Raw genomic sequence first — 21,684 nt, 5'->3', positions numbered from 1 at the left:
ATACAAGGCTGCGGAACAGAGGGCGCGGAAGGCGGCGGCAGCACGCGCAACCAGTACAAGAACCGCTCTCACTTCATTTCACGGACCATAAAGCCGTCATAATGAAGGGACCTCGCAATCCATCCAACAATGAAGAAATGAAAGAACAAACGAAGAAACGAAAGAACAAACGAACAAAATAAAAGAACAAAATAAAAGTTGATTTGTATATACGGACACAGTCTCACGTCTTTCTTAATGATGTAATGGGCGAACTTTCACGGGAGGGTTACGGTTTTACCGATGATTTCCCCCTCTCGAGCTTCGCCCACTTATCATCTTTCATTCCGTGGATATAGCGCGATTTTTTTTGTGCGAGTGTCTGTGCAAACTGTGTTCCCTCCTCCTCATCCTTCAGACCCTTTCCACATCCCAGCGCAGTGTAGCCAGCCAGACTCAGGCGGGTTAACCTACCTGCCATTCCTCATGAGTAATGTCTCTGTGTCCCCCTGACTTCGCAGCACTTTGGCTACTGTGACTTGATGACACTTTTGCAAAATTCCTTTCCCATTCGCATCGCGATAAAATAGTGCTGCTTGCGATCAGTGTGGCAGCGAGCATACCATCGAGCATGTACTGATGCACTGTCCTCAATACAACACACTAGGGCAGTCGCTTGGGACAAGGTTGATAGGACTGAACTACCGGTCGGACCAGGCAGGTCACACAAGAAGTCAGTCTGGCGACTATAAACGCTTTTACGTTTGCGCGGCCCATTAGAAACACTGCAATTCTCGCGCTCCTATCTCTTGCATATCTTTTGCGAATTGCATTTTCTTTATTAGTGTGCAATAGCCAAGGAGAAACTTCTCTTATGGTAACTTTCCCCACCTTTCGTAATTTCCGTGCGGGAGGGCATTTTTTCAGTGTCGCGTCAGTGGATTGAAGCTGGTTAATAGGCCCTAGGAATAAAAATTCCCGCCATTATTTGTCAACGTAAACCAAAACCAAACCAATAAAGTCTGAAAGTGTCTAGGGTGCCATGACGGTATTTCATAATTGTCGAGCTCTTTACTTCCGTTGATTGCTACAGCTTTTAGTTTGCAGTTCAGAAGCACCTGATCGTCTATTTCCAGGCAACGCAATCGATGTCTTACTCATAATGCGCGGATGACTTATTATGCACTCATAGTTGATCCCGTTATTCCAACATTCCCTCACGGTAAATTACTAACTGACGTTTAAGTTGAGGTCGCTGCATTACTGATTGGTCCTAAAAAAATGTCACTACACCCGCTTCACAGGGATGCCATGGTTGTCAGCGTGCTCGACACTTTCACCAGCATCATATCGGGAATGGTCATCTTCTCGGTCCTCGGTGCCATGGCCCACGACCTGGGAAACGTCGATGTGAAGGATGTGGCGCAAGGAGGTACGCATACGTTCTTCGTCGCGTTATTTTGGCCAGTAAACCAGCAACGTTCCAACGGAAACTTTCTGTTATGACTTTCGAATCCGTCGCGAGCGTGGCTGCAGTTGTCCCAAGGCGTAGCGTATGAGTGCTCCTGCGTAATCCACGAATGTATATGGTCTTCAAGAATTTATAATAGCTGTATCCCGTGTGCGTTGAGCTTTCTGCATACTGCTTCTTTTTTATTACTTATGCATTAAACATTTCCATTGTTTATTGTTCTGCACTTAACCTGTAGCTTTAGCGCGGTGCGTTATGACCCTATGTATGTGTTATCTTGATTGCCGCACTCAAAACATCACGCACTCTTTGTGTGCTCGAGTGGTAATTTTTGGTTTTAATCTATGCGAAATAACGATAAAAAATGTATATCACCCCGGTTGAGCGTCAGGAATCTACGTCGCCATCTACATGCGCTGCATTTATAGTCGCCGAAAATATTTGAATAAACAAATTACGAGAATAAAGCTGTAACGAGCACTTCAAGAGCAGGTATTACTCCGCTATTCCCCAGCAAACCTGGAGATATGGATCGTGACGTGGCTTCGAACACAATTCGCAGGTCCAGGCTTGGCTTTCGTTGCGTATCCTGAAGCACTCACGCGGTTACCCGTACCGCAACTCTGGTCCGTTCTCTTCTTCCTCATGCTCTTCATCCTTGGTCTCGACTCGGAGGTAAGCGAGTACATCTTACGCCGAAAAGCTGCCTTATCGTGCGAGATCAGTCGCAGAACTAATTTATTTCTCGCAAGAAAACAGTCTTGACAGGTGGTGTGAGTACAGAAGAAACGTATAAGCGTTGAGCTCAGCATCGTCTTTCTGTTTCGTAAACTTCGTTATCCATAGGCGTAGTCAACAGGTTCAAACACATCCCATAGCGTGCAACTGTTTTGAGCTTACTTTTTTCTCCTGGTTAATCGCCCTGCCTTTCCTCTCACGCCCCTTCCCCCCTCCTACCCTCTCTGTCTGGTCGTTAGTCAGCCAGTGGTAGAGAGTCTGCTTGTGTTGCTTGTACAATTCCGGTGTAGCTACGGTGACCGTAACCATTGTGCTGTATTCGGTAGGACTTGTGCGATACCCCAGATGCTTTTGTTGCGCAGTTTGCCATCCTGGAAACGTTCGTGACCAGCTTGTGTGACCAGATTCCGTTCTTGCGAAAGCACAAGTGGCAGTTCACCATGTGCATGGGCGTCGTCTGCTTCCTCCTTGGCCTTCCTATGGTCACTAGGGTAAGCGAGTCCATCCTTTATTCCGTATATGATGGAAGCTTCCATCTGTAACAAGCATTCATAGACACATTGTAATGACCTGTTCTTCGGATTCTGTATGCTATGGTAAAAAATATAAAACGGCGCTTTCTTAAACACAAGACGAAGGAAGAAGAGACACACACGGCGCTGAACTTGCAACTGGTTTTTTTATTAAACCAGTTGCAAGTTCAGCGCCGTTTGTGTCTCTTGTTCCTTCGCCTTATGTTTAAGAAAGCGCTGTTTTATATTTTTTACCATGGAACCTCACCAACTCGCCCAATTTGCGTGTCTTCTACTGTATGCTGTTGATTGTGTGCGTATTTGCAGTAGTAGTAGTAGTCGTCGTCGTTGCAGTGGTAGGAGTAGTACTAGTTGTGGCAGTATAGTATAGTGGCAGTAGTAGTGGCGGTAGTAGTAGTAGAAGCAGTAGTAGTAGCAGTACTGTTTATTTCCAAAGTACTAAACACAGAATTACAGACACTTGCCGGACCTGGAGCCAAATCCGACAAATGTATCGCAATGCTTCCCATCGCAATGGACACAACTTGAGGGTTCATTGCGCTGAGCAATGACTGTGGATTTTTCACAAGAGATGTGCTTTTGTATTACATCGATTTATTTGTGGATTTACTAACTTGTTATATTACTCTGACTATTACTATCTATTATATACCTATATCTTGACATCCTGCCCTGTATCTTTTCTTAAGTTCCGCTTTCAAATACCTGTATTTTGTTGCGATTTTTCTGATTGCTTAATATCCAGCATTCATCCTCTCGAATTTCCTACGTAATACCATTTTGTGAAGGCCTCTAGGATTGTTCTGAATTAATAAATAAATAAATAGTGCCCTACCCTGTCTTAAAGATCGATGGATGGATGTGGGGAGCTCTCCCTTTAAATCGGTAAATGGCTAGCTCCATCAGGCTCTTTGTTAGTCCACTCTGTGCTCTGTAGTTTCTCATGAAAACGAATAGCAGCGGCACCTCTCGACAGCAGTTGTCCCTAGGTCGGATTGACACACCGCGGAAAATATATGGAAGCGAAGCGTCTTCTTCAGTCACGCGGCAGCGTTGCACTCAACTTGGCCGAGTTGGAGAGCAGTTTCAATTTTAGCCTTGTCTCAGTACGCGCAGGATAACTCTGAATCATTCAGTACTCTAATAGCATCTTCGAGCTAAACTTGTATTCACTGACCTCTTAATCTGTTGGCGGTGGTGTTCCAAAAAGCACACCGCCGCGGAAAAAAAAAAAACACGTGATACGGTCACGCAAGAACCCCCCTCACCCACAAAGGGCGCGCACCAAAGAAATAATAAAAAATAAAATGAAATAAATTCTCTCTCCGGAGCTGGAGTTTGAACCGGGATCCCCCTGGTCTGAAAGCAAGTGCATTAAACGCTAGACCACGCGCCCAAGCCTCCAAAGGTGAATTGAACTGAAGCGTACAAATGCGTTATATCGACGACGCAAAAAACAAAAAAAAAAGAACTGTAGTAACAGTTGGGAAGCAGTACACTTGCTATGGGCGCTTCGTTGAAATAGTTGGCGTTGGACTATGGTCCCTGGTATAAGGTCGATATCAGGAATTGCATATTTGAGGAATATTCTTACTTCGAGAAAACTGAATTCCTAGCCCACGTCTCCGTGATCGTGTAATGGTCCTTTCGTTGGACCGTTATAGAGGCTGACGAGCGCTCGAAAGAGCATGAAAGACGTCATGCGACCCAGTCCCAAGAGGGAGCACTGGAATGCTAAAGAAGCAAAGAAAGAAAGAAAGAAAGAAAGAAAGAAAGAAGAAAGAAAGGAAGAAATAAAGAAAAAGAAAGGAAAACAGCCGGTCGGGCACGCCCACGCCAAGGTTCGATTGCCGCCATTTCTCCGATTGGGGGAAGAGCTCCTTAACGAACTTCGCATGCTCCTTTTACGCGTTTAAGAAATAAGATTTCGTGCTTAGTTCCCCAAAACGGGACACAGAAACTTTCCCCGACCGAACACCGTATTCAGCATCCCACGCGCAAACACCAGGCCAGCAATTAGCCTTAAATTAAATCTTCCTTCTTGTAACAATGCGTGCGGAGAACGATTATTAGATTTCTTCAGTGCTGTAACATCGCACAATGTGCCCCGGCGAACAGTCGGAACAAGTAACCTTGAGCATGCATGTAAACGCTTATTCCTCTCCAGTGAAATGTAATGTCTGTTCCTTCGTGGAAAAAAATGTTGAATAATGAATTAAAACTGGCTCATTCACATGTACAGTAGTTTCGCACTCCATGACCGATTGTGTCTTTCGCTAAAGTTTATATAACTTATATGGTCGACGAGATACTAGCCACGCCGGCTATTCGTCAAAATATTTTCTACGCATTTTTGTGCTTCTATGAATAAACCTAATTTTGATTTGATTTGATAGAAGAATGGTGGTTTCTCAACCTTTTTTGTTTTAGCGAACACTATTTCGTCATGGCGCTAAACCCACGTGGACCATCGTACCATCATTAACCATTTTCTTAGCAGACTGACTCATCTTGATTCATTACAGTGCGCTTAGCAAATTAAAAATGTGGCTTGTATTTTGTGCTGTGTACAGGGTGGCCAGTACATATTTGAGATTGTGGACAGGTTCGGAGGCAGCACGACGCTAACTTTCATCGGTCTTGTTGAAGTCATCTCACTCGCCTACATATATGGTAAGTGGCGCCCACGGTGTTTTTCTACACTTCATATACTTGACGCAGGATTCCTCCCAGTGGTGGACATTTTGAGAGTGGGGGAGGGGGGACGAAATATTCAGCTTAAGAATTTCAACTTTTCAAACTTCCCGTTTTCGATACGCATCGACACATATTATGGCAAACAAATTCTGCGGAATTGCGGAAGGTGGCGGAAGGATTGGAAAATGGACATTGACAGCCACCTGTTTGTAGCACGAAGCCACAAGAAATCCGTGTTAATTTCCCGTTCGCAATCCTTCCGCCACCTCGCGCGATTCCGCAGAACTTGTTTGCAATAATATGTGTCGATGTGCTTCGAGTTGTCGATGAATTCGCCCTCGCGCTGTCAATGGCTAGCTTCCCGGTTAGCTCAGTTGGTTAAGCGACTGTCTCGGAAAGGCTTTGGTTCCAGGTGGGACCTCCGCATCAGGACGAATTTTTCGGCAACTAAGAATTTTTCTTTCCGAGAAAACCATACGGATTTCCTTGTGCCTTCGTGCTACGAACGGGCGGTTGTCAATTTCCGTTTCCACATCCACGTACAATGCGTGGTCGCACAAATCTGACATCTATGACTCACATAGAAAACGGAAGCAAGGGCGCCTGTGTTCTAGCTGGCACTGGAGTTGACGATCTTTTAAAGGGACGCTAAAGCGAAACAATGAATCGGTTTAGAATGATACGGTTTACTCTGGTAAATCTAATGGTAATTTCACCATCGTACCTTTATATTAGAGGAGAAAATGAAGGTTGAAGTTTAATTTTTAAATTTCGCGCCGAAAGCTCTTTGCGCGTGACGTCACGGACATATCACGTATTTTGGTGACATTCGCTCAAAGACATTTCCTGAAACTTGGTATATTAAGTCTCTGGTCACTTCAGAGGACTGTGAACTTGATGTTTACGGATTAGGAACCACGTACGCTCTAGTAAACGCCGTTAAAATCAGTGACGTCCTGGTGATTGGTGCGGGAATTTCAAGGTGGCGTCGCCTCCCGTATTTTCTTTTAACACCAAAGTGTTTTATGCCGGGGTTCATTATGGCTCCACTGACGTATTTCCGTCACAGATATGACGTTGTAAAATATACACTAACAGATGGCAAAGAAAAAAAAACTAGAAGAAAAAGATTCGTCGCTGGGAGTCGAACTGACGACCCCTCGTTCCGGAGTGCTCGGCGCGAAACCACATGGCTAGATAGCGTACGTTCCTCAGCTTCCTAAAGGCGAGGTATTTATATACACCATTTACCATTGGCGGGACTCAGAGCTCGGTGGCTTCAGCGTGTTCTTGTTATCACTAGCGAGGTGGCGCGACGGGCGTGGAGGACGCGCTTTATAGGTCGTCGCCCCGCGCATTTGGTATGAGAGCGGGCCACTACAGGGGGTGTCTGTCGTGCGCGCGCTTATCTCGTGATCGGGGGCGGTTTGTACGACTTGTGCTTTCACCGCAAGTTTCCGCTGACGTTACAGACAGCACGAAGATCACTCCGCTTGCTGCAGCGGCCGCGTTTCTGAAAGGAGCGCGCTGCTCACTCACAAAGAAGTAGCAATTGTGACAGTTGTTAGTTCGCGCTCGTCCCGTGTACGTTCCTTTCGTGCATCCTTTCTGCATTAGAGTGTGCTGCAAGTTTCGAGCTGCTTGCGGGTCTTCGCGTGACGTTACACTTTGTTGCAAAAGCATTCATTCCTTCGTCCTTTTAGCTAAAAATGCACAATAAACGCTCAACTACCCCTGTGAAGACACGTTTCACTTTCGTGTTACACCGATTCCTATGAAAGGGGGATCAGCCATGTTTTTTTACGCATTTTCTCGCTTACCATGCGTCTTCTCGGGGCAAGCGTGGTGATTTTGGTATTGTGAAAGAGTAATTTACTTATACGAGAAAAATCAGTTTTCTCTTTCTTTAAACAAGAACACTTGTTCAGACTTCTTTTTAGACAACCAGGTAACGGGAGGCATGGAGAGCAGGTAGTTGCAGTGTATTGGTTCCTGAAGCGCGCACTCCGAAGAGGTCAGTCGTAGCGGTGAGCGGTCTATGGAAAGCGGTGGGTGGTGAACCAGAGCGGTGGGCAGTGAAGCGCCGTGGTGGGCTGCATTTCCACCGCCGCCCACCATGGAGAGAACCCTGACTGGACGCTTCCACGTTAGCGACAAGCGACCGCGCTGCTTAGGCTACGCGAGCCCTTGCCGGTGCCGCCGCTTCTGGAGTAGCGGTAGCTAAGTGCACTCACGGCCGGGCTAGACCGCACGCGCGCTTCTTTTCTTACGGCCTTCTCACCCGCCGCGAAAGCAATGGGAGAGTTTCTCAGTATGTTTCGCCGCCCGTCGGCGGTAGGGGCGCTGCGACCCTGACCGTGCATCTCCTGCGCCGCGCACTCGGCGCAAGAGCGTTGCTCGATGTGAAACCGCGGAATAGGGGTTCTCGACGGAGAGGGGGGAGGGGGATTATTCAGGAAGTCGGGGGTAGAGGGAGGATCGTCTCTTTAAAAAAAAACTAATGTTATCAGACGGCTCGCCGCATAATGTAGGTATGCATGTGCCCGTGGAGAATACAAGCTTAAACTCAGTAAAACTGCGGAAGAATCGGCTAACGAGGCATAATGCAAGAGGGTAGCGAATTGGGCGAGTTGGAAAATGCTCATGATGGTTAGCGCAAACGCAACACGGACGAAAAGAAGAAAAAACGACGACACAAGCGCTATCTAACAACTGAATGTTTACTGGAAAAATCACAAATATATATATATATATATATATATATATATATATATATATATATATATATATATATATATATGTAAAAGAAAGAGAAAAAACAACAAACCCACACATGCGCCAAAGATAATTGACAGATAAAAACGTGTATGCTAACAAAACTGCCCTTTCCAGGAAAGACACTTCCTCATCAATCAAAGCGATAGAAAGGCAGCTCACGCAGTTCTCTTTCTTAGACATGTATATTTGTGATTTTTCCAATAAATATTCGGTTGTTAGATAGCGCTTGTGCCGTCATTTTTTCTTCTTTACGTCCGTGTTGCGTTTGCGCTAACCATCATGAGGCATAACGCAGGAGGCATGAAGCACTGGCAACGATCAGAGAGAGATATAAACAACGGTGCACCTGTTCTGCAAGCAGAGAGCATCAAATACCTTTGGCCCTTGGTCTCGTTGGACCACGAGGCCGCAATTAAGAGAGGTCGCTTACATAAATGACGAGCACGCCTTCCCCTTGCTAGCTATTTTCTATTTCTTTATTTTTCCAAATATATTTGGAGTGGTTTTCAGGGCTAAAAGCTGCAGTCTGCAGCTTGACAGCTCTTTGAAACACGTACGTGAGTTGTATCTCTAAGGGTTGAAAATAACTGCGTATAGGGAGAAAGTAAAAAAAAAAGAGAGGACTAGAGAGAGAGAAGGTGTTAACACCACCTGGAAACATTAATTGCGGGGACCCCGAGCTCTTTCGCGTTCCTTTTGTTAGCGTCAGGATGGCTGGGCCGTAAAATAAGACGCAATAGAAAACGCACACCACGACACACAGTTAAAAGGGAAAAAGAAGTTTACATTTAATTCTCAACAACTTGGTTACAACGGAAAACTCATAACACAAAGTCGCATACGCACAACCGCTCTCGCACCGCTCAAACGCACAACCGCTCAAATCGCTCGCACTTTTCACTCTCCTCGTCGCTTAAGACCTCGGATGTGACTCTTGCGCTGCGCTGCTGACGACCAACAACAGGCAGCATCAGCTGTACAAGCTACTGCGAGCACAAGACAGGAACGAACTACACTACCCGAGGCCTGAGTTTCTGGCTCTTTTGGTCAAGATAGTGGTCTTTTTTCGATAAGGCCTCTGAACACCTGCCACGCAGGAATGTGCTAGAAGTTTTGGAAACAGCAGTCCAGCCCTACTTGCAACGCGCTCCCATCTTAAGCTGCCCTGAAGGCATTGACGACAGCCACTGCCGACGATCCGCAGATCTCATAGCCGAAAAATTCTTAAGATTTTTCCTCGTCAATCACTTAAACCAACTGACTGACGCAAACGACAAGCCTTCTACCTACGCACACAAGCCGACTAGGTAGCATTTTAGGTTGTGAACGAGACATTTGCGAAGTCCGGAAAAGTTTTCACTCGAAAGGGTTCAACTATTTGCGAGTGCTTACGAGCAATAAATATTTATTTCTAAACCTCAGAATGTCTACACGTTTGATGGCGGAGAGCTGTACTCCCGGCTCTTGCAATTATACGTTCTTGGATAAGCTTAAGCTCGATGCACGTTGCGCATATAAGAAGTCAAAATAAACCATTTGTGCGTCTTCAACGATTAGGCAACTTGTTTTTCAACGCGCGGTGAGTGAAGAAGCGCGCCCGAGCTCATGTTCCGGCGTTGCGCGCGCTGCACGGAGCGGCGGAGGAGGGTCAGGGTCGCAGCGCCCCCCTCAAAGCAGCGGCGAGAGGCATGTACTACACCCGATGCGCAGGCCGTAAGAAGCGAGCGCGCGCGTGCAGTCTAGCCCGGCCGTGGTGCACTGAGGGAGCTCCCGCGGCGAAGGGAAATGAAGCGGGCCGAGAGCAAGCGCTGTTTATGGGCGAGGCCCTCTAGCGGTCACCTATCTAACGAGAGCACGCGCCGAGTGTGCAGCGGAGTGTGCGGCGCCGCCTGAGCGGCGGCGCGCCATCTAGTGAGCGCGCTTGAATCACCGGAGATAGCACAGCTGTGCCTCTAGCGGGAGCTATGAGTATTAGCGCATACGGCGCGATGGACAAGGCGCGAGCATAGGAAGCTTGGCGATCAAGCTCCTAAAAAGTGAAACGTTGCGTGAAGCAAACAAAACTTGCGTACCTTCTATTGAGTTATCCGAACTATGTACATGTTAAAATTGTAAAACATGCTCTTCGCAGAGGTTACAATGCGCGTTCGTTGCATATCAGTGATTATAGCTATCTTTCTGGGCAACGGAATGACCCGTGCGAGGTCTATAGCATGAGCTGTTATTAACAGTTGATAGTCCTGATGGGCCATTATGCGTCCGTTGTTATCCTATTTTTAGTTTATTCATGCCCGTGTAGTGTTTGCACATACAGGGCAACGTTTTATTATGCTGAAAGCCTTATGTGGCTTTGCTGGCACTCTCCTTCGCGATAAATTCGCGAACCTCGCCTAAAAACCCACGTGACGTTCTCCGAGTGAGCGATGCCGTCGAATCATGACGTCGCATGGTGACGTCACAATTTACATGTTGATTGCTCAAAGGTGGAGCGATCATGAAGGCAGTGGAAATGCTCAGGTGCAGAATGATTCAGTGAATGGTGAGAGGAACATTGGAATCGACTGAGAACGTCGAGGTAGTTTATTGCGCGTCTGGATTCCCTGAATTTTTCTCTTACGACCAGTTGTAGCCTCTATGTTTTAAGTGCGTAGCACTTTAGGAGCCCGGCTTGTAGTCCACCCATAGATTTCATATGGCGTGATTACACTCAAAAGGAAGCGGTCAACAGAAGCTCAAAACAAGGCTAGCAATGCTCAAAAGCGGGTTGAAATAAACAAACCAGGCCTAAAATAATATAATTAACAGAAATAACCAATAAGCAATTGCAATAATTAACTTAAAATCGCTAAAGACGCTTCGGTAACAAGCAGCTGAAACCCGCGCCGTGCAACATAGGGCGCCACCGCCTCACCCAGCGCGCGATTGCTCCCCCCACCGGCGCTTCTCCGGCACCGGTGTTACGAACTCCTGCGAGATATCATTCATAGACAGAGACTAACAGTGCAATGGGAATCGCTGGGTGTCTATGCTACGCACTTCATGAGGTTGCGCGGTAGTGGAGGTACATTTTGCGCAGAATTTAGAACTACATCAATCGCTACACAATAACGACATTAGCGCTGGATTTGAACTAAGCTTTCTTTAATGTCGGGGCTCACACAGCGGCCCATTACGCCTCGCACGAAGTGTGGTCCTTTATTGTGCAACTTAATGCATTACCAAGTGTGCAGTTGCACACTTAGCTTTCGCCTTCAAATGTTACAGACAGTGTAACATGCTGCCAGTTTCTTATTTGGGAGTCGGCGCAATGCTGAATGCTTTCGGTTCTGTTGAACTGTACAGTTGCTAACGTGTATGCTTTCTTTTGTCGCCTGTCTCCCTCACATTAAGAGCAACTTGATATTCTGGCAAACACAATTCCAAGTCTCAGTTCACAGGGCTTTCAGCTCGTACCTGTTTCTTGTCATTGGTTGGCCGCCGTTGCTGTATTGATAGGTGTAACGTCAGGAACGGCTGAAGTTTTCTACTCAGACTACTTGTAGCCATCGAATTTTTTTTTCACACAGGTGCTCTTTCTTCGTTAACAGAATTTAATTTCCTAATTGCTTTACTTCACATGACCTTTTATAATTGGCGGAAGATGCACGGAGGGGACTGAGCTTTTATTTCCCTGGAAACATGCGATTTACCTTGGTCGTACTTTGCCGAAATGAAACTCCATCTAGTTACCCTGACACCGACAAGACATGCCTAATAGGACAACGACAATATGTAATTACTTAAGCAGAACATACAATGGCACTGCCATTTTTTCCGTCATGTAGAGAAATGAAAACCAGTACTCGACGATCTATCCAATGTTTCGTTAACGACATCATTACCACACTGCAGCAGATGTAAAAAATTCGAAGGATTTGTCTACGTAAAACATTCCAGCTTCCAGCTCTGGGATTAATTGGCACTTTAAACACTCGCCTTATGTTATTTTGCAGGATATTCCAGGTTCTCGGATGACGTATACTTCATGCTGAACAGACGCCTGGGATGGTATTGGAAGATCACGTGGACTGTCACTTCCCCACTTGTTCTCCTGGTAAGACGCGATCGCTAACTGCGATTCCACTGTCATTGTTATTACTGGAAGGCTCAACTACCAACTGTCTCATTAAATCGTGTTCGTTTGTCGGAAACTCTTGGTAGATAAAGAGTAAAGGGGTACTGACACCATCTTTCGGAGGTGAGCTTACTCTACCATACAGATCGACCATATACAGAGACGGCTCTGAGCAAGTCTGAGGCTCAGGAAATAGTGATACTTTATTTTTATATTCAAGTCAATTTTTCCATGACGCATCTACGGACAGCGACACTAGCTTGACGTCAGGCTACAGTACTAATTCTGCTGACTTCCCGCAGCAGTCTGGCTAGTTGTGATGGCGTCAGGTACCAAAACTTCCCGAATGGCCGCTTGTGCGTCATCAAAACATTCAAAATGGCAGCTTGTGCGTCACCAATAGAGCCACGGTGCGGAGCCCCCGTGGCAACGTCGCGATATCTCGCCACGCTTCCAATTAGTTTTTCAGGTTGCACGCATGCTTAGCAGTACATTTTGTAGGCTCTTGAGGGCTTTGCCTTTCATTTGTCGCAAAAAACGTCAACTAAAGAAATTTTATGTCAGTACCCCTTTAATGCAGGGGCGTCGAAACTTTTACACGAACATATACTCGCTGTCTGGGCTTCGCAGCGATTGATCGAATTCATAGTGAAATAAGTGAAAATTAGTTTTTTTCCGCAGAAATGGTGGACACATCGTAAACGTTCACAAGCACGCCTTTTATGCACATTAGGCAGGAAAATGCCTTTTTGAATAGATCCTCACAGTAGCAGCGCTGAATGCCTAGCAGGGCAGCTTCAAACATGAAGTTTAAAGGTATGGAATTGCAAATAAAGAAATAAAAACTGAATTGATGAACAAGTTGATCGATATAAAGCACGCCTCATCGTGTTATTAAAGTTTGAATAAAGGCTCTGCTTATGAACTTTGGTGCGAAAGCTCTGTCTTCTACAGGGCGAGAAAAACGATTAAGGGGACATGAGTGCGTTGTCCTTTGTTCTCATTCGCGCAGGTGATCTTCATCTTCTCGATGTTGGACCAGAACGAACCCGTAAAGTACGGAGACTACGAGTACCCTCCCTGGGCCATCGGCATCGGCTGGACCATCACGCTGTTCGTCATGTTGCAAATACCTTTCTGGGCCATCGTTGCCGTCCACAGGGCGCCTGGCAACACACTGATGCAGGTAAACTTAATGGCGATCTGATCTCTTCCCCATGCGCCCCAACAGACTAACCTGGCCTCCATTTCAAATTACGAGATTTTCGAAACACAAGGTCACATTACACTCATTACGCAGTACATGCTTATTAGGGCGAATGACTTAGACGCTCCATCAAATGAGAAAATTGACTGTTGGCGTGGTCGGCGACGTTAACACCAGTGATGAAAAAATCTTGATCATGTGATGACGTCACTGTATGACGTCATCTTGATGTCACAGATTGCCAAAATTTGGGACGTCACTATGCTGTCACATAACGTGACGTCGCATGATGACGTCATCAAATGACACCTTTGCTTGCTAAAATGACACCTTTGCTTGGGATCTCGGGGGCACTGCATAACCACGCGAGGAAAAAATCTAGTTTTTTTGTGGGGGGAGGAGGAGGACGAGCAATACAATCGATTCAGAAGAAAAAGAAGATGGCTTTCGCCTTCGAGTTGCCTTAAGCGAATGCGTAAGAGTCCGTCTGACTTTTTCTGATTTTCATACAGCCCTACATTTACGTGCATAACGACTTGTTACCTTAATAGTGTAGTCTTCTGAAAAGTTTCGAGATCGTAGCAGCTATTGTGTGCATAAGGTACGGCAGCACAATTCTCCTGCCTTGCAGGTTGCTGCCCTCCTGGGCACATTACCCACCTTCACGCCTGTGTGTCTCCTGCAGCCCACACGAAGAGTTTGAATACCTTATTTATCGGTGTCTTAACAAGTGATGTAATTGTGCTCTAAAGGTGCTTACACGACATTTACGGCTTTCTATTTCTTTCATTTTTCTTTCTTCAAGCCAAGCTCCTTGGACATCAATATCATAAAACATGATTTCGTGCCTCGCAGCGCGTTTACTGAAGTAAGACGTCGGACCTGGGCTAGTTCATATTCCATAATGAAATGTACAACGTGAAAGCGGACAAACGAAAAGCATGACGTTGTCAAGCATTGTTTCCCCCATTCCGTGCTCTTCCGTCCTTTGTCCGTTTTCTGACAGTGCTCACCGCCATTACCCTGTTTTGTAATAGTTCTCAACAAACAAGGGTTTTTGTTTCATTTCCTAGGAGTTATATCATGACGTAAAGGATGTCCCTCGATGGAGCAAGTGATTGCGACACTGTCAATCACTTCGTTTTTTTACGGCACTCTCAGGGCCGAAAGCATTATAAAGGAGAGTGGAAAGAGCAATATAAACAACCTGTCTACGAAAGATACAACAATGCAAGATGTTCTATAATACATCAGTTTAATTCAAGTACAAAACCTTTAGATCGCTACTCTTATGCCGTTCCTTCACGTGCCCCTGCGTAGAGTATTTGAGAGCAGAGCCTACGTACTCATACAAGACGAACAAAAGGAGGCTCTTACGTTAATTTTCGTTGCAGATAATTCTGGCTAGAGTCGTGATGCCGCGCACGTTATTCGCAAAAGCTGCACCTGGTTCACGACACAAATCACCTGCATAGGAGAAAAATTCGCGAACACGACGTGTCGCTGGAGCTGACATTTCGACAAGCGGACATGTCTTCTCCAAGGCTGCAACTGGAGCCTTGAAGAGAAGTCCGCTTGTCGAAGCATCGGCTCCAGCGACAGCCCGTGTTAACGAATTTTTCATATCTTCAAACTTCCATCCTCCCCTGAACTGCTGCCTTTTTTGGATTACATACGAGAAGTATTAGAACCTGGGCGCCCAAGATTTATTACTTTTCTCACACTCACGTTCAGAGTAAGAGTACGTATTCTCAACTTCAGGTCGGAAATCACAGTGCTCCTTTTTATTTGTGGTATCTGGTTGTTTGCCAAAATATCTGTTTCATATTTTCACATTTTACTCGCAGAAAATGCGCTTCGCCTGCAGACCATCCAAGCACTGGGGCCCGTCCGACACGTCCCGGAAAGACCAATGGAAGGCCGCTACGGGACAGGCACAGCCGGACGTCAAGGTTGAGCTCAAGAAGTTCTCTCAGGGCGACGCCTCCTACAGCGTCAACGGCGTCGAGAATAAGGCCTATGTCGTCACAGAACGGGACACTCGCTGACCAAGCCTCGGTGGCAGCTGTGCAGCGTGACGCCTGCCCTGACTGCCTTGCCTCTTCCGGGTGATACGCCGATGTCCATAGTGTGTGTGTGACATGTACGTGTGTGTGCGTACTTGTGCGTGAGTTGTGGACTCGGAGGTGACAGCCGATTCCTTAAACCTACCCCCGCAAGTGACCATTTCGCCGTATCATCGCTGCCATAAGTGCCTTGTGCGTGTACATTTCTTTGTATGTGAGCCGTGAGCCAGAGCTTCGTGTCGCCATGGGATCCTTTAACCGGTGATCAACAAGTGCTGCGGTGGAATCGTGGAGTCTTCCGGCGGCCGTGTTAAATTTAGTTCTGTAAAAAGCGCGTGGCATGCAGACAGACCAAGATATATCCGCTAACAACTGGGGTTTTGAAGAAAACACTACAGACACGGCGCCATCTCTATCAATCTTCCAATGCCATTCGAGCACTGGTTGTCAGTCGTGAATTAGCTATCCCAACTCAACTCATCTTTCCTCATATCAAGATAATAAGAATTGTCAGCGAGTGCTTTAGCGAAGTGGAGTGCTTCGTCCACCACAGTTGACAGAGAAAAATAGTTGCAGTTTTATGTATATTGGTTTTGCCTTAAGCCGCAAGAAATATTTTAAAAAACCTACATTATGCGAGGAATGTGGATAAACACTAAGTGAACAAAAATGCGTGCTGAGCGCGTGTGAACGTGTGAAAAGGCTTGGTTTCTTTTTTGTTTTTTTTTTTGTTTTGCAATCGAGCAATGCGATATGTCAAGCACAACTTGGGAAACGCAAGGTTTACAGGAAACTGCCGTGTGTATTCATATGGTTGAGGGCGCTAGGCGCTGACGCATTGATGATCTGCAATTGTACATTGCCATTTATAGTGGAAGATGTGGTGAAGGGTGGTATGCGTTAAATCGCACGTCTCTGAAGAGCTTCTAAATAAGTGTGACCGGTGAACGGACGTGAAAGAATGACATTTTAGCTCTTTCTTCAACTTTATCCTGTTATAATTCAACCGCTTAGACCCTAGAAACATGTCGCTACTGATACATCAGTATTTATATCCCCTGTGAAATGGAAGGTTCTAAGAGTTTTGAAGAAAGCTCTTTGAGACAGGCGACGTGGTGTCTCGAGTAGCGGCGTTTTGGAGTTGCCCGAAATTATATCAGTTAGACGACAGCATCGGTCCTCTGCTCAATGCCTATCGATTGGGATTAGTTGCAAGATGGATAGTAGTCCGAAGTTAGCATTGACGTAAAATCATTGCCTCGGGTGTAATGAAGAGAACATTGCAAAATATTTGGCATTTAAGGCACGCCTACCCTTAAGAATGAATAGCTTTACATTTAAATTGTAGTTCAAAAATCTACTCTTTTTTTGTTATTTCGATGTGAGAGTCATGAAAGATTCGTTGTGCGTAGCTTGGGTACAACACGCACGGCGCTCCATGATTACATAAGTTGAAAGTGTTTTGTTGCAATAATTGAAAAACAGAGAAAACTGAAGTGTTCAAGAGTTTGGGACATATACATCAACACAGGGGTCGAGGATTTTGCTCACTGGTAGTTTATGCCAGTGGCTGGTTACATTGATCAGCTAAGCTGACAGCTAAGGTAAAAGACTTTTGTGAGCAAAGGCCCAGGAGAGCGGAATGTGTGTTGGTGTCACCTATAGAGATACGTTTGCTAGTGTTCTCAGTTGACAGAAGTACGTGCAGTTAATCCGTGAGCGCTGTCAACTGAAATATGCAAATCGTGGCTGACGAGTGACAGCACCATTGCCCATTCTCACAAATTGAATTCGCAAACCTTTCTTCCACAAAAAGTTTCCTCATGCGTCAAATTCACAATGCCTTTACTTATGAATATTTCTGTTTTTTTTATTTTGTTCGAACATTTTCAGTAGCACTATATAAGGCATAACAATTCACTGCCGCAAGCTCCTGCAAATATTTCAAGACTAAGAAATACGTACTGTTTTTGTTTTTTTTGCGGACATACATACATACATACATACATACATACATACATACATACATACATACATACATACATACATACATACATACATACATACATACATACACTACTTCAGCTTATGCTTCGGCTTTAAGAAGTTATAACTGAGCTGGTTTATTATAACGAATATGTCTTGTACTGCAGTCTCGCTTAGCCTTGTTAATGACATTAAAATGTAGATGTTTCTTGAAAAACATGGCAAAAGTGCGTAGTTATTTCGCTTCCCAAACTCGCAATTTTTGTTTTTATCGGATAAGGGAGCCGCAGTTCAGCATCACGTCGCCTATCCCGTCTCAGAGTTATCCTCGTGAATCACGCATGCCGCCCACTTTCTGCCGTCGTATGTATATTTCGAACATGCAATGACCACATGCAGCGTTTTCTTCAATGCTATTGCTTGTCGCGCTATTAGAGTCTTTCTGCCTCGCATCAGCTCTCGTATGCACGCAACCTTCGTCGATTCGCCTTTAATGCTTAGTGTTTCTCTAAAGGCAATGACTCGGCGTATTATTGTTTGCAGTGAATTGTGGCTTGAGGAAGTTGTCATTCACGGCCCGAAGCTTCTTTCAATTAATGTGCATAATGGAGATAATCGCCACTTAGTTTAGTGCAAGAGCGCACATGCTGTATCACCGGCGGATTGCACATTTGACTATATAAAGCTATTCAAAAAAGTTTTTCGTATGTGGTATGCTAGGGATGTGCGAATATTGGAAGTTTTTTTTAGGCGTCGTCAATTCATACACAACTGGAGAACGTCGAGACGACTGCGTGGCTCGGTATATTCTATTCGATATGATAAAATATATATCAACATAGGGCCATGCGTGTGTACAAAAATGTTTAGTGCGGCCATTTTATTTCACCCCTTGATGACAGACTTTCCATGCACTCGGTGTATATGACGATGCGGGTGTCTTATCTTAAGCACCAAGCAGCAGCTTTCACAATCGTCGTTTCATGTTTTGCTCAATTTCGAGCTGCCATAACGACCACGATGTAGGGCTGCATGTATGGGAAGGAAAAACAACTTGAGTTAATCATGAGATACAGTGTTTGAGTTGTTCGTGTGTGCTTCTGCGTAATAAATCGTCTGCAGCCACCAACGGCCAGACAGACGTAACCATCTCTAGTTCTTTAATTAACAGTTCCTTATTCTACTTTATTAGACAAACAAATATTTTTGATACGACCAGATATTCCCTTGCCACTTCTGATCATTTTCGTCTCGTTCAAAAACTTCCTAAACTAGCACATCCTTAGCACAAGTTTATGGTGAATCAAGTTAAGGTTGCGTGCATCTGAGATATCGCGACGAATGAGCGGTAGGTTGAATTTTTATACTAGTAGCTATGAAACCTGGTTGATTGATATCTTTTTGTATTATTCAATTGTGTGGTTATAGAACGTGGTATATGTCAGTTTAGTTTGGTGCATGTTGCATGGTGTGGTGAGTGAAAGTATTGATAAGATGGACCTCTTTGACTGTAATGAAATGGAGTGCGCTTTTTTGTTTATTTTTGGAACACTTAGGCACGAAGAGCTTGTGAAAAAGCGAGTCAGCACGAGTGAAAAAATGAGTGAAATGCCGAAACAGGGTCAGGTTAGTACAAACATGAAGGTGTCAGTGCTGAACGTGAAAGCTAATTAAAGACGCTCTAAAAGCATATAACGGATTAGAACAGTTTCGTGAAGTCAGCTGCTCGATATTTTATTGCCCTTATTGGAAGTCGTAGTTAATAAAGTGTTCGATGTTAGTCGAATAGGAGACAGCAAGTTTGATTTTCAATTTCTTTCCTAACCATTTCCATCTATACCACTTAGCCGTTTTAGAAATTTTAGCCGTTTTTAGAAAGAAGTGGGCGGAATACGCCGTATTCTTATCTTTATTTAAGATCCAATATGACGCCACTCTTTTCTTTAAATTTGAAAGACTTCATCAGTTACCACAACAGTGCACTGAAATTTATGATCTGTCAAGTAGGTCTTCCGGAAATGTAATGTCGGCGTCACATTCCGCCTATTGGTGTTGAAGTCCTTCTGTAATATTAGCCTCCAAAAATAAAAGATAAAGGCTGGCCTAATGTATATTGTTAAACATTAGTGCCTCTTTGATACGCGACGTTACAGCTCCTACATCACCTCTTGTTCAAAACATTATGAAACATGTTAATCACATTTTTTATACCGTAGCCTATACATAAATGTGAACACCGAAATGCAATGTGCTGATATTCTGATAAGTGTGACCCTGGGGGCAATTCGTAAGCGCACCTTGTGAGAGCTTGCTAAAGCAAATTCAGAACGGCCTCAGTCCAAACTTCCTTCTCAAGCAGTAGCGCGTCTTATCCGTATGCTTAATGTTCTTCAGTGTGCAATCATCGTCGGTTGATAAGCAGCAGTTCATATGTAATCTTTATTTTTTTAGCGCTTGCACTATATAATCGAGGTGGCGAAGTCCTCAGCGTGAAATGTATTTTTCTTGTAACAGTGGCCGCTTGCTGCGTATGTTCCAGAGGGAAGCTTGGAGTGCCGCCGTTCCTTTAAGAAACCGCGTGACTGAAGTTCACCTGTGATATCTTGTACAGAAGTATTGGCAGACAGGTGCATACGTTATACGACGTGAAAAATGTTTTCTTTAGCAGTGGCCTTGACGTTTTAATTAGCTAGAGTCCATGACAGATAACAAAAACTCAGATTTAATATGATGAGATAAATTGTTTAATCAGAGTGAATACGGTTAGAAGAAGCCAATTTTTCGTTTATCATCCATAGATTCGTCACTATAAATGCACCTTGTACTGCATGCAGTTGTACACCACACTGACAGTGAAGCAGTTTGTGACGTATGCAGCTGTCGCACATGTACTTACGCGGAGATTAACATCATTGTTTATAGATGCCATTTTATTTTGTGCCACCTAAATGCACACTTGCTTTTCTTGCAAGTAAAAGGAAATAAAGATGTTCAAACCAAGTCGACGGCACGATGTGGTGTGTTTGGTGCGTTGCATCTGTTGGAATCTGAGATGATGAGAGGTTTTATTTGGCACAAGGGCCACTTTGGGCGAAAGAGTGCCTGTCACAAGGTTGGATTTGTTGAAATCAAGACCTTGCCATTGTGAGAGTGCTTTTATTTAGCTTCTGCCACAGCTGTCATGTCAGTGCGTCATTGTGACAGTAGAATACAATACAATAGTTCCCACACTATGCAATATAGTTCACGTATGCAATATAGTACTCACTATACTACAGTTGTTCGCATACTATCACGCCATTATTGGGAACATGCATGCGCGTGCAGTGTGTACACGTTTGTCTAAAGTTTTCGATGTGATGCGCAGGCGCTGCAACATTAAAGCAAAGCAAGATATGTATTGTAATCCCCAGAAAATTTGCGAACATATATTTACCAGTCACTTCCAATTATTGCCTGTAAGAAACCATTCGTAATAGCAGAACCTGTGAGGCAGTATTTAATAAGGCATGCTTACGGTTGGCATGGGCAGTGGCTTGCAGGACTTTAAAAAAACAATTTAAAAAAAATGGCAGATCGTGCGCCTTGTGGGAATCGGTTTCATGCGAAGCAGTCAGTGAGTAGTTCTATGCCGCATTTTTTGGCTTTGAGCCAAGCGTTACGAGGCAGATCGACATGTTTTTGGAAGTGTAGTAGTGTGCACATTATGGGCTTACCATGCAAATCGACAACACTGGCGTTTAAAGGGTAACCTCTGGTCTGACGTAATGTCAGCACTCACGTTACAACACATGCATCAGTAATATCGAAGCTAAGTTCACTTTACGGCGCGATGGTGTGAATATCATACGCAACTTTCGTTAGCGTATTCATCCGCGTTCGAGCGACGCCTGAATATAGCCTGCTGAATCACAGGAATGCAAGTGTAATGCTTATTAGACTGCTTTAAAAGCGCAGCCGACACTAGAACCACAAACGTTAACCTGACATGACGCCTATATTGCTTTGTTATAAAGTTAGAAGGACGTTGTACCGATATTACGCCTGCATGGAGTGTTTTTCCAAAGCACTTTCTGTAGGGGTGTGCGAATAGTGAAATTTCACCTCGAATCGAA

At 44.8% G+C, this 21,684-nt stretch overlaps 1 protein-coding gene across 2 annotated transcripts in view; it reads left to right on the top strand.

Annotated features, from left to right (window-relative positions):
• LOC119372216 (sodium- and chloride-dependent glycine transporter 2) overlaps positions 1-16,177 on the top strand; it is a 162,340-nt gene extending 146,163 nt beyond the window's left edge. For both annotated transcript variants that reach the window (XM_037642695.2, XM_037642696.2), the window contains exons 7-13: positions 1,284-1,411; positions 2,013-2,125; positions 2,551-2,679; positions 5,295-5,394; positions 12,189-12,289; positions 13,323-13,496; positions 15,365-16,177. In XM_037642695.2, coding sequence (XP_037498623.2) covers positions 1,284-1,411; positions 2,013-2,125; positions 2,551-2,679; positions 5,295-5,394; positions 12,189-12,289; positions 13,323-13,496; positions 15,365-15,565 — 946 coding nt within the window. In that variant the 3' untranslated portion in view covers positions 15,566-16,177. The remainder of the gene's footprint in view (positions 1-1,283; positions 1,412-2,012; positions 2,126-2,550; positions 2,680-5,294; positions 5,395-12,188; positions 12,290-13,322; positions 13,497-15,364) is intronic.
• The last annotated feature ends 5,507 nt before the right edge of the window (positions 16,178-21,684 follow it).

The sequence above is a fragment of the Rhipicephalus sanguineus genome, chromosome 10 (assembly GCF_013339695.2).
Source record: "Rhipicephalus sanguineus isolate Rsan-2018 chromosome 10, BIME_Rsan_1.4, whole genome shotgun sequence".
NCBI lineage: Eukaryota > Metazoa > Arthropoda > Arachnida > Ixodida > Ixodidae > Rhipicephalus > Rhipicephalus sanguineus.
Note: the sequence above shows the minus strand (reverse complement) of the source record. Positions and strands in the feature narration are given on the sequence as shown.